Genomic DNA, 12,834 nt, shown 5'->3' on the forward strand with positions numbered 1-12,834 from the left:
TTGTAAAAATTAAATAAAAAGAGAGAAATGCCACTTGGCGCTTTATGGGCTTGTGTACCTTATTATATTATATATATTATTTGTTAAACATGAAAGCAAAAAAACATATAGTTGCACTAGACTTGAAACGGGAGCCCAAACAACCACCTAGAGGGGGACAAAAGTTTCAAAAATTGAAGGACTTAATATATATAAATATACATTTTTAAAATCTTAGGGGATCGGAGCCTTTACCTACCCCACATCGACCATTTCTTCGAATTTTTTATTCTTTCTAGATTAATCACATAGTTTAAAATAGAATTCACCAATTATCTCATTTTCCTGCATCCTTAAGGTTTCAAACTTAATAGTCAGCATTTTGCAACTTTGATTGCATAACTGTATTTTTAACCTTATGTGTTGTTTCAAGGATATCCAAACCTCATTGGCATGGTACACTTAGAAATCCTCTTGAATTATTAGGCATCCTCACCACAAAAAAATTTGCGTTAAGAGCCTTTGAATTCACATTAGCAAGTTTCTGCTCTTAGTGGTCCAGGTCAACTCAGACTTAGGTGTATTGACACTAAAGGCTTTAGTGAATGGGTGCTCCCAATCAGTAACAACAAATCTTCAGGCTTTTTCATCCATAGACTTGACGAAAGTCGTCATTCTAGTTTTCCAGTAGGCATAGTTCTCACCATCTAACATGGAGGGATGGGACGCTGATGATCTTTTCATTTATCAACACTAAGAATTTTACTTGATGTGCTAAGTGGGAGTTTTTTATACCAATTGTTAAGACTTACAACGATATTTGTAAAAAAAATGAATAGTGCTACGAGTAATGCCAACTACTTCAAGCACTGATGAAGAACAAAGATGAACTCAATGATATGTTTATGTAGTTCAATTTCTATAAGTCTATGAGGTCTTGCCCAAAGAGATAATTCACTACCTTAACAACTCGTACAACAAGTGATTATAAGTACTAATACTCACCAATTAGCAACCTCACTTTTGCAATTAAGATCTAGATTTCTCTCCTCTAAGTTTTCTTCCTGAAACATAGGGTGAAAACCAAGTAATTCACTAGTTATCACACTCAATGCACTCAAAATTACAAGTTCCTTACTGAATAAATAAATGCTCAATCTCTCTATGAATAACCTATACACATCTCAAGTATTTAAACTACTTTCGATTTGTTAACATACTAGATCAATTAGAATCAATCTTCCCATCAATAAAGCAAGATAATTAGCATGGAGAATATCTTCAATGAGTCCAAGATATGTCTTTTAATTTTCACTATATGTTACCAAGTTACCTGATCTGATCCAATCCATACCAATCTTCAAGATATATTATTACAATCGATTTGGATATCATAGATGGGCTTACACACATCCAAAGTATTAGTAAAGATCATAGCTTAATAAGTTTTTATTTACAAAAATTGTCAACTCTAAATATGACAAGTTATGAGGGTAAGCAGTTTTAAATAGCAGCGAGCACTACTCTAAGCACTCGTAACTACCTCAACATGATTTATATAAAAAAATTAAAAATTAAAATAATGATTAAATTGAATAAAATAAAAAAAGAAATCTAGGGATTTATTCCAACATTATCAATATTGAATTATGGATTTAATTAAAAACAGTGTAGTGTACCTTGCATTTTTCAGATCCTTTCAAGCACTTTTTGTCACCCGCATCACAACATGAGGACGTCAGAATCGCAACACCTCCAACAGGCGACGACATCACAACGAGAAGGCTTCTAACGTCACGATGAGGAGGTTTCCGACATCACAACGAGGGCGAATATGACGTCGGGACAACACGACTTTTTCCCCCAGTAACTCATCCGTGTTTTACAGCAAAATAGGGTTACTTTTCCCAGTTAAACTCTAATTACTTCAGCATAATTCTAGTCATATTAGGTCACAAATGTTAGCCTATTTAAAGGCCACAGTAACACTAGAATTTATATATAGAAAATACAGAATTGAGAGGAAAAATAAGAGTTTTGCAGGAATTTAGTAAGAACTTTATATTTTGGCTTCATGTTTGTTTTGATTTTCTATCTTGTACTCTTTCGATTTTGTTCATTAGTGAAGTTTTCTTTTTCCGTGGCTCTTATCCTCTTTATCCGAGGAGTTTTTCTACGTAAATATTTGTTTCTCTATTTCTTCTTTCTCGTTGTTTATACGGGTCGAACCCCAATTAAAACATTGCAAAATTCAAGTATTAAATTAAATAAAACATGAATCCTGTAAGGATATTTTTGGAATAATATCAAGCTAGGATTTGTCGAACAAAAAAAAGAGGCTAAATTGAATATGTATTTATAGAATAAATTTATTAAATACAATCCATTCATGCATTGCAGGGTTAAAAAACTAATATATATTGTAAAATTAATAAGGTAAAAAAACTCTTATGTGACATCATAAAATTATGACAGTATATATTTTCATCAATTATAAAATTAATATAACTATTTTTTGTAACATTTGCAATGCACATGAAAATTTTATTTATTTAAATTTGTCCCTATTTTTAAATAAAACATTATGTTTTTCTTAAACCTAAACTTCCATATTTTTAAAGATATCATCAAACTAATTTTTAATAACTAAAAAATTAACTACCACACACATTTCATTAAAAAAAATTACATATAAAAAATAATTTATCATTGATCGCTTGTTTATAACAATTAATAAAAGTTTGTCTATTAATAAAATTGTAAAGTGAAACTTTAACCCATATTTATAATTTTAAATATGTAATATAGCACTTTGATAATAATTAATTTGTTACAAAATTATAAAATTAGCTCAAATAATGTTTACAATGTGCTCATATATAAGAAAATTTTAAATTAAGTTAATAATGTTTGCAGTCAGATAATAATAATAATAATTGTTAAAATTTTATTTTAACTTAAATAATGTTGCATAGATAATTAGAAATTTTATAAAAAATAAATTAGGTAATTTAAAATGTATATAAACCGAGACAAATAAGAAATTTAATATATATATTGTACATTTTAGATAATTAGATAACTTTTTTAAAATCTTAAAATTAGATGATAATTTGAATTATGTGCCGTTAAACAAACTAAGCATAATAATTTATTTGATTCTTCAACTTTACAAAAAAAATTAAAATTATTTTAACCTTCCATTTATTTTTTTTTCATTTTTTCATGTAATTAGCTTTTTAACTAGCATTATTTGCAAAATCGCCATAAACAGATAAAATAAATTTACTAGCTTTATTGTATGTCACGTTAGTAATTAATTAATTTCTAAAATTAAAAAAATTATAAAATTATTTTAAAAATTAAAAATTATTTTAAAACATATAAAAATATTTTTATATATTTTTAAAATTTTAAAAGTTCATTAGTTGTTGTGTGACATACAAGTCAACTATCACGTGAATGGTTACAAACATTAATATTTTCATTCATTTAAGATGATTTGACAAGTGATACAAGTCATATATTTATATCCCTCCTTTTATCACCTTTACCTTAGAAGATACTGTTAAAAAAGAAATTGACCTCTAAAAATCTCCTAAAACAATCCCAAAGAAAATTACCCCCTTCAAGGAGCACTGTGATTCCGATATAAATGATGATCAAACAGCAGTACTATTTGGCTACAACCAGGTAAAGAAAGGCAAAACTTTATTCAATTTGTTAGGCCAAGCTTCAAAGTACTGTTAGCTAACATCAGTGAACACATTGGGAAGGTGGTGGGTATTGTACAGTAACACACCGCTCATACGTACCTCGTGTGATGAACTTACATTCATACATACGATCTAACAAGAATACAGGAGAGGGGAAGAATATACAAGGAATAAGAGCGCGCTGGGCTAAGATTCCGGTTGCTCGGATTTTAAAGGTGCACCGGATGAGGATGCACAGCTCCCATTTTGCAGGTAAAGGCTATTTGCAACCATAGAATCACTAACCAAGCCGACATCAACATCGTCGAAGTTGAGTGCCCCTCTGATCTTCCTGCCACTGGAAGCAACAAAGCAAATGGCAGCTTCATTAGTTAAGTACATCACGATAACTTTGGTGAATGTACTTGGTAGGTCCTTTTTATTATATGGACCAGATTAAATTAGCCTATCTAAGATCAATTTAGTCTTTGTATTATTAAAAAGAATCAATTAAGGCCAAATTTCAACAGAGTTCATATTTACTATTTAAAAAATGTCATTTTCTACTCAACTAAGTTATATTTTGAAAGCTTTTAATGGCAAATGAAATATTCTTTTTAGATTAGAACTGTAAATGAAAAAAATTAATTTTTCATATCATTTTTTAATCAATAAATGTTAACTCCGTTGCATTTTAGCCTCACTTGATTCTTTTTAATAATATAGGAATTCATATTAATAGTACAGAGGCTAATTTGATTCAATCCCGATAATAGAAGGCGTTTGTAGGTACTTTCACCCAAGAACTTCTATACTTTAAAAAAATATTGTTACCCAGGGAGAGGAGAAGAATACCCGTTCAAGTGATTGTTGATAGCAGTTAGGTCTTTCGAAGGGCTCTGATAGGCACGAGTACTCTCTCCAACACAAGCATAGTAGCTTCTTGAGCTATGCGAGATTAGAGCATCCATCTGTAAATGAAAACAAGATCTAATTAATAAACAACGGCACATACTTCTTTCCTGTGGAACCACAAATTCCAACTATATTACTCAGACTCTTCGGGGTTTTTTTTTGTTTTGTATGTACCATGTTCAGACACCAGTCTCATGTATCTATACACATGTATATCAAACCATGTACAAGGATATAGCCTAAAAAAGCCTTCCAGATACATGAAAAAACTAGAAAATTCTGAACATACCCATCCCAGAAACATTCCCATATCACACACTCAAACCTGAGAGCCCGAGTAACATAGGATTCAAATACCAACAGCTAAAAATAGAATAATTTTCTATGATACCTTGTTCAGTCAATCAAGAGTCATAACCCGAGATTCAACTTTTCCTACAAGATTCATAGAACTTAAAATCGGAATTTTAAAGGATCTTTTTCTTTTATTGGTCTTTTACAAGTCCTGCATCTTGGACAGAGTGCAGCATCTCTTGAGTGGCAATAGTTCTAAGCAATCAACTAAACTTTTTCCTGTTTGCTCTAGAAGGCTGGTCAAATCTTAAATGTACGAGTCTGATTTTCTACTAAATGGAAAATTGGCGACTCAAAGTCAACTCAATGGAGAGACCAAAAAAAGAAAAAAAGATTTTAAGTACCTTGGATGTCCGCAATGGAGACACATATACGTTATGCGTTGCAGATACTTTCTTTGGGGACATATCAGGGAGACTTGGAAAAGGAGAAACTTTAGGAGATCCAGGGCATGTACCTAATTAGGCAAAATGAAGATAGAACAAGTAAAATTAGATAACCTGCAGATGCAGCAAGAAAAGAATATAAAACTGAAACCTGGGTACAATAATGGTCTATATGAAACATTTACCATCATTACTATTGTTGGCTTCAGCAACTCTACTCGTTCTTGTGGTTGTTCCAGCAGAACCAAGTTCTCCCAGCAAAGGCTTTATGGAAGGAACGAATGTTTCGTTGTAGAATGCAATGATATCAACATTGTCCTGCCCAGTTCTCTGTTTACATATCATTAAAATGGTTAAAATTTCCTCGAAAAGGAGGGAGAAAAGCAACTGGAGATGAGATATCGTACCCCATTTCTTCGTGCAGATGACCTGTCAACAAATACACTTTGGAAAACTTGTGGCTTACATTGTGGTTGCTTCTTATAGTTGCAAATAATTTCTTTGAAAGTCAGGCGCAACTGAGATATCTGCAAGTCATTCCTTCAGGAAGTAAGAGGAAATAGTGCAGATAAATTTAACTGTGGCTAAAATGATCTCATAAGATATGCAGACCTTCGCGACTACATAGAAACAACAAAGGATGATCTGGTCAATATGACGGTTAAAGAACAAAGAAGTCCTCTGGTTAAGTATTTTTTGGAAAAGAGAATACACACTCTCCCTTATCTGTTGAGACAGTTGTAGCCTCTCAACCATGCCATTAATCCGGACAGCAGCCAACTTATTAATCTGGGCGGTGCAAACAAAGAAAAAGAAAAAGCAAAATGTAAGACATGTAGTAGATGATAACCACTGAATTTAAATCAAATTCAATAGTAAGTACTTGTGGGCAATTTGCCACAAGAAAATTATATCGCAGTAGATTTACATTTTACAATCAAGTACTAGGAGGTTAAATTTTTGAACCAGTTAAAAGTGTATTAAGGTACACCATAGTTTCATAAAAAAGTCTAATTCATCTCATGTTTTGATACCTTGCTAAAAAATATATTTATTCCTGTTTCCGCACATGTTTCTCCTCCACCACCAGGGTTAGGGCGTGTTGGACTACAAAAAAAAGTACCCAAAAAGAAAATGCAGTAAGCCAGAGCAATTAGTACAGGTCTCCACTTCCTTAGAACTTGCACCCTACAATACCTGGCAAATGCAGATTGCAAAGGTGCCTTCTTAAGATTGCTTAATGCTAATAGACGATCCTTCACTGGTGATGTAAAAGCATTCCGTTCAACCAACACACTCCTCAACTCCGTGCAAGGTCTCATGGGAGACCTGACATCCCCATTTTGTCCTGATAAAAGTAACATGACAATGTAAATTAAGTTCAGGATAGAATACATTGTGAGAAAGAACCATAATAAAATCCGGTAACACAAGTTACTGCATTAAACAAGAAAATTGGCATACCGGTCACAGTTTCTCCATACCTGAAAATATAACTGCTAAAATTAAGCTAACAATGTTGCATACCTAAGATTGAGCTACCAGCATTCCCCGTTGATGTTTCATGCTTCTGCAAAGGAGGCACCGGAGGTGTACCTCCAGAAAAGTTTATATGTGTTGCAATTGCATCCAAAGGTGGCATTGGTTCTGCCAATAAGCCAAGACGATTTATTTCGGCAGATAGGGCAGGTTTTGCAACTATCAAAGAATTGTACATTGAGGAACCTTTATCCCACACCATGCTCTCCAAAAGCCTCTCTTCCAGAGAATTTAGATGCCGCCTCAGTTCCCTTGGTAGAGACTCCTCATGTCTAATAAAACTCTCTATCACCTTGCTCAAATCAAAGGCTGTAATACCAGTTCTGTCCAGAACTGTAGGAAACAACATTGTGGCAGTCTTATGTGTCGCCAGCACTAGTTCAGCAGAACAAGCAAGCATGCATCTATGAAACCTCTCATTAGTTAATAAAGAGGTCAAATTAGGTGCATGTAATATTTGGGCCTCTGCAGTACACATAGCTTCCAAAACCCTATAGTACAACTTACGTGCCTCCAGTCTTCGATGTTCCATCCATATATTATCCATCAGGTTTACACTCTGAAGGCTTCCAGTTACACTACACTCTTGATTTCTAGGAAATATTGCTTCCAATATTATATGCACCCTACATATCACATCAGTGGTAACATCTTTATCACAAGATGATAAAAAATGCTGCAACTCAGCTGAAGGTTTTGAAGGAAGAGGACAAATAACAGAACGAAGCCATTTCGCAGTTGTCATTGCAGTGCTGACCGGTGTAGCTGCCATCTTTGCATTTGGCGGCCCAAGGACACCATTTGCATGAGATGCAGAAGAGCGTTGAGGAGACAGTGGGCTTGAGATCGACTTTGATGGTGAAGCTACCGAATCAAGTTTCCTCTACTCAAAACAGAATAAATGCTTTCTTAAATAAAGTGACCACTCAGTAAAGCATAAAAACTAAAAAGTAGAATACATTTTCTTAAATTTGAAACAGACCTTGATACCAGTAACATTCATGGCCCCTCCAGACAAGCTTCCTAAACCAAGTAAACTATCTTCATCGTTTACAAACAACCTCTCATCCAGATCACCTTTATTACAAATTGCATCATCATAATCCTTTTCTAAAATTTTCAAACTGGATGAAAGAGATTGTTCCTCCATTAAACCTTCAAAATAGATCAAGCTATCTGCATCAAAGAAGATCAGATAAATTAGAAGCAAAACTGACCGACGAAAGCATGCTGCCAAAATTGCATTCATGACTTATTTGACGAACCGGTATCAATATTTTCCAGTGTTTCAGTTTTGCACTTAGCTGCTGGACATGGCTTTTTTTTCAATATGTCTTCTATTAACTTATTGGCCATCTCCATTGTTTTCCTCAAATCATCTTCTGAAGCATCATACATGTTGCAAAGTGACGCAAGCAAGTCGACAACACCTTTGTCACCTTTCTTAACTGAATGGTTACATGTTAAAGAAGTCAACAATGAGGAATGCCTCAATTTTATCCCCGCCAGGAAAGGCAAATAAAAAGAATGTAAAAGAGCAACAACTAAACACCAGTAAAGAATACTGGACAGAATAAAAGATAAAGACCAGTGAAGAATCACAAATGCAATCTCTTTATCAGAAAGGACAGATATGAAAATTTGACTGCCATGAAATAGCAGATAATTACCAAAATGAGGAGAGTCATTGATCTTGAAGTTTCTGAAGCTAACAGGAACATGTATAATCAAAATAGCCTGTCGACAATCACATTAAAAGGTAAGAAAACATTAACCTCTCCATTATTGCTCAATGTGCTAGGAATGTACAAGAATAGAGTGCATCAAAGACAACAGCATAGTTGAGTTGAATCTTTTGAAGCACATGTAATTGTAACTCTCTACCTTTGCATTCATTTGATAATTATTAAATTAATCCATTATATGTACGAATAATATCAGAACATATTTCACCAGAAGAAAGAGATGACATGTTTATTCCTTGGTGAAACCAAGTCTGTCTTCCTAAATCAACAAGTAATAAAGCAAAAGAAATGTGTAACTGACCAGTATAGAAACAAAACCATTTGCACAGGTCACTAGGTCTTTAAAACGACTGAATGCATGCACGCGGAGTGCCAAAAACAGTAACCATCCAAATCGATGGCACTCTGATACATAATCTGGTGAACTGGTAGCATTTTGCTGCTTGTCAATATTTGCATCACTTGTCAAGAAGAGTTCCCAAAATGCACGCTTGTATGACCTTTTTGTACCATTAAACAGCAAGATGCAAATGTTATTTATTTCACAAAATGGAAAATTATAAAAAGTAACCAGAAAAATGAGGTTTTGAGGATACAGCTGCTCGAAGAAAAAAATAAAAATTTATCACATGCGTAGTACAAATTCTGTGTAATGTATTATTTAAAATATAATTCTGCAATCTGCGCAAATGAGAATTTCATATTTATATCACTATCTTAAATTTAATTTTATTATGCATTTGGAGAAGACAACAGTCAAAACATGCCATAAACAAGGGCACATGACCAGTTACTTTTATAATTAGGACACGTGTGTGGATGAATGACATCATTATCCTATTTTATTTTCCAACATCTTTGGTATGCACATCTTGCACAGTACATCCCCCCCCCCAACACACACAATTTTTTTTCTTTGTGGAGGATAAATACTTGATAAAACCACCATAATTAGGCCTCCCCTTGCAAAATTCAGACAAAGTTCAAGACGAAATATGAAAGTAAACTGCAATTCAAACCCTTGTAGAACATAAGTTGACGAACCAAAAGCAATATACCTTTTTCACTAGTGTGATTTCGTGCATTTAAAACTAACCCAATTAATGATAAGGGGAGAAATGCTAATGCAATTACAAAGCTATTTGTACATATCATCTTATAACCTAGGTTATAAAAGAGGGGCACCTACTTGCTTAGAAGGCTCAAGTGCACAAAATTGGCCTGCATCTCCTTAGCCTAATTGATATAAGTACCATAAGCAGATAGTCAGATTGAAGTGACATGGTCGTACAATTTTTAAAAAATATAGACAAAATAGAAAACAAGCGAAAACATAAATCTATATTCTTTAATACCTCTAGTCGAGTCTCCCAATCTTCACCATACATGTTACGTAAAACGGGACCAGCTTTTACCACAAACTGAGGCAACTCCTTAAAAAAATCCACGATACTGCAAAAATAAGATAAACTCACCATCATTGAAACGGTAATTGATCACAAAAATTACCCTTATATACACAAAATTAACAGTATCATACTTCAGCTTTGTAGCTCTCAATATCTGGCATAACGAAAACCCACTTTCATCAGACTCATGTTGCGTATTTTCTCCAACCTTTTCACTCAGCCGCTTGAGCGAATATAAGACAAATGAAAACCAAAATCGCTCTGCTTCTTCCAGCTACTCCAGAATAAATGCAACAAAGTTAGTTAATCAGAAAGCAACTCCCTTTAGTAATTTCCATATAAAAGGTAGTTAAAATAATAAAAATAATCTACCGTTCCGCTCCCAATTGCTGAAACATTTGGCGTTAAAAGGTGCTTTGTTTCTTTGAATAGCTTCGTAGCATTTGAGCAAGCTTTCTCATCCAGAGATAACCCATTCTGGAAATCATAAAAAACATAAACACACAAAAAGAAAGAAAAGAAATGCTTCAAATAATATTACTGAAAAGAACATAACACTACCTTGCACAAAGCATTGAATCTAGCTTCAACGGCATCGCCATCTGTGCCACCAGAAGTTGTAACTGAAGACTTCATGTCTTCCATATTTATTAATAACCCTAGCAGTGGATCTCAAAGTTATAAATTTCAGAAAAGTTGAGGATTCAAATCTCTCCAACAGTTTTACTCATAATCCTCATATACAAGATTAAGCTAGCTCAAGGATGCAGTGGGAAGGAAGAAAATTAGACAAAATTGAAGGAAAGGAAAAGTTTGAGAAGAAACGAAAATGGTGTCTCTGCTGCGGCAGTGGATTTGAGTTTTACTTTGTTTGGCTGACCGTTTGGATGATGTTGGGTGGATATCGGGTACTTGTTTGTAGTGGATAGGGGTAGTGGGTGGATATCGGGCACCTGGTTTCTAATGGGTAGAGGTACTGGGCTGAATCTAGAAATAGGGGGCTCGACTCATACGTGCATTTGAAAACTGTTAGTTAGATTTTATTTATTTTTCTATTTGTTAGTTTTTTATATTGTATTTCTTATTATATATAAGGTTAAATTTGTCAAAAAAATATTTAGTTGATACTGAATTTGTATTCCGTCATCTAGATTGTTACATTCGTACTAACATCATTAGCTTATATTAACGCGGCATTGATGATCAATCTTATAGTGACACGTGGTAGTCTCTCAATATGACACGTGGGGACATAAATTGAAATTTTAATTTTTTTAAATAATATAAATTGATTTTAAAAAATATAATTTTTGGACAAATTCAAGTACCAACTAGGTACTTTTTGAACAAATTGAGACAATATGTATGACAGTACCAACTAAATACAAAAAAAAAATTAAGTACCAACTAAATGCTTTTAGACAAATTCAAAGATATTAACTTTTTTTTTATAATTTTAAAAAAAAATTATTTCAAGTCAATTTTTACAATTCAAACATGTTTATAGCATAAAAAAAATTTCAAATCATTTATATTTCTCTGAAATTTACATATTCTTGTACAAGCCCAAATATGCCCGGGCCCAAACCAATAAACAAGCCCAATTAACAGCCCAAAACCCAAATTGACCTAGCCCAAACATTAAAATTTCAGAAACCCTAACAGCATTTGCTCGTAGCCGCCGCACATCCTAACAGCAGCCCCGCACATGTCACGCACGTCCGCCTCCACGTTGACTGGCCGTACCTGCAGCAACAAGCAGAAACAAACAACAACGAAATAATAGGAATAACAGAATAGATCTGGTTTGATTTTTTTCTTTCTTCTTTCCCATTTTCGGCTATAAAGGCCCAAATCCAGGCATTGTAAAAAGGGGGGATTCAGTGTAAAAACACATAGAAAAATCAAGAGAGAACCGAGTAAATTTCAGTTTTTAAGGTGATTATTAGAAGTTGTTTTTTGTTTTTTTATATTATTTTATTTTTGTGCATGCGAAAATATAAAGAAAAGGCGAAAAGAAAAACTGACATTGCCTTGTCGCGTTCTGCTCCTTCCTCCGTCTCGATCGGAGACTAGGATGGCGATTGAAGCCGCCGGGGGGGTTCTTGAACAACGGCGGCTCAAAGAAAAGGGTTGAAGAAACCCTAGCAGAGCAAATAAGGGGTAGCATTTAATTTTAAAAAAAAATGGGCTATCAGAATTTTAAAGAAAAAATTTGGTTTAAGTAGCATTTTCAAAATGGCGTAGTTTTGGGGAAGAGGATCCGCGCGTTGACCCGATCCGACCCGAGGGATCCGCTCGTTTCGTTAAATTGGGCCATTTGTGCAATTGATCCCTCCCTTTTGCAATGCGTTTCAATTAAAACTTTTTTTGTTTTTTAAAATTTGGGCCACATATTTTATTTTTGGTTCAAATTGGTCCTTATTGCTGCGCAGCGTTTTAGGGAGGCGGATTATTTCCATTTTGACCCCCTCATATAATGCGCATCGCAATTTAGTCCTTCATTTCGTTTTAATTATATTTATTGTTTTTCTTTTTTTTTTTTACAATTCGTTTTTAATTTTGTTTTTATTTATTATTTTCATTACTATTATTATTACATTATTTACTATTATTATTATTATCATATTTTCTATACATATACATTCGTATATTTTATATATCATATCTATGCATATTTAATATATATATATTTTAGGCTTTTATATACGTGTGCTTCTGTTTTTATATATATTATTTTATTTCCATAATTTTTACATTCATATATATATATGCCTATAAACATGCGTTTTTATATATGTTCTTTTTTATT

General features: G+C 33.4%; 1 protein-coding gene and 1 long non-coding RNA gene across 2 annotated transcripts; both read right to left on the minus strand.

Moving 5' to 3' along the window:
* Positions 1-3,673: 3,673 nt before the first annotated feature.
* On the minus strand, positions 3,674-10,979 carry LOC107927600 (retinoblastoma-related protein). The gene is made up of 18 exons (XM_016858712.2): positions 10,584-10,979; positions 10,395-10,499; positions 10,154-10,296; positions 9,969-10,065; positions 9,803-9,849; positions 8,915-9,113; positions 8,539-8,605; positions 8,134-8,316; positions 7,851-8,044; positions 6,857-7,751; positions 6,527-6,677; positions 6,364-6,436; positions 5,942-6,118; positions 5,737-5,856; positions 5,515-5,659; positions 5,288-5,400; positions 4,530-4,645; positions 3,674-4,032 (listed from the first exon to the last, which is right to left on the minus strand). The coding sequence occupies exons 1-18, from the start codon at positions 10,665-10,667 to the stop codon at positions 3,882-3,884; spliced, it is 3,060 nt and encodes a 1,019-aa protein (XP_016714201.2). The 5' UTR covers positions 10,668-10,979; the 3' UTR covers positions 3,674-3,881.
* A 547-nt stretch (positions 10,980-11,526) lies between these two features.
* LOC107927531 (uncharacterized) lies at positions 11,527-12,584 on the minus strand. Its single transcript, XR_001692466.2, has 2 exons — positions 12,051-12,584; positions 11,527-11,768 (listed from the first exon to the last, which is right to left on the minus strand). It is a non-coding gene; the product is annotated as an uncharacterized lncRNA (long non-coding RNA).
* Positions 12,585-12,834: the final 250 nt, after the last annotated feature.

This window comes from Gossypium hirsutum, chromosome D04 (genome assembly GCF_007990345.1).
Source record: "Gossypium hirsutum isolate 1008001.06 chromosome D04, Gossypium_hirsutum_v2.1, whole genome shotgun sequence".
NCBI classification, from domain to species: Eukaryota; Viridiplantae; Streptophyta; class Magnoliopsida; order Malvales; family Malvaceae; genus Gossypium; species Gossypium hirsutum.

Excerpts from the sequence above, each read along its gene's own strand:
- LOC107927600 (XM_016858712.2), bottom strand. The coding sequence starts at position 10,667 with ATGGAAGACATGAAGTCTTCAGTTACAACTTCTGGTGGCACAGATGGC. Across the intron at positions 7,752-7,850 it reads TGAATGTTACTGGTATCAAG|AGGAAACTTGATTCGGTAGC; the intron begins GTCTGTTTCAAA and ends TGTTTTGAGTAG. Across the intron at positions 4,033-4,529 it reads ATCAACAATCACTTGAACGG|TGGCAGGAAGATCAGAGGGG; the intron begins GTATTCTTCTCC and ends TGTTGCTTCCAG.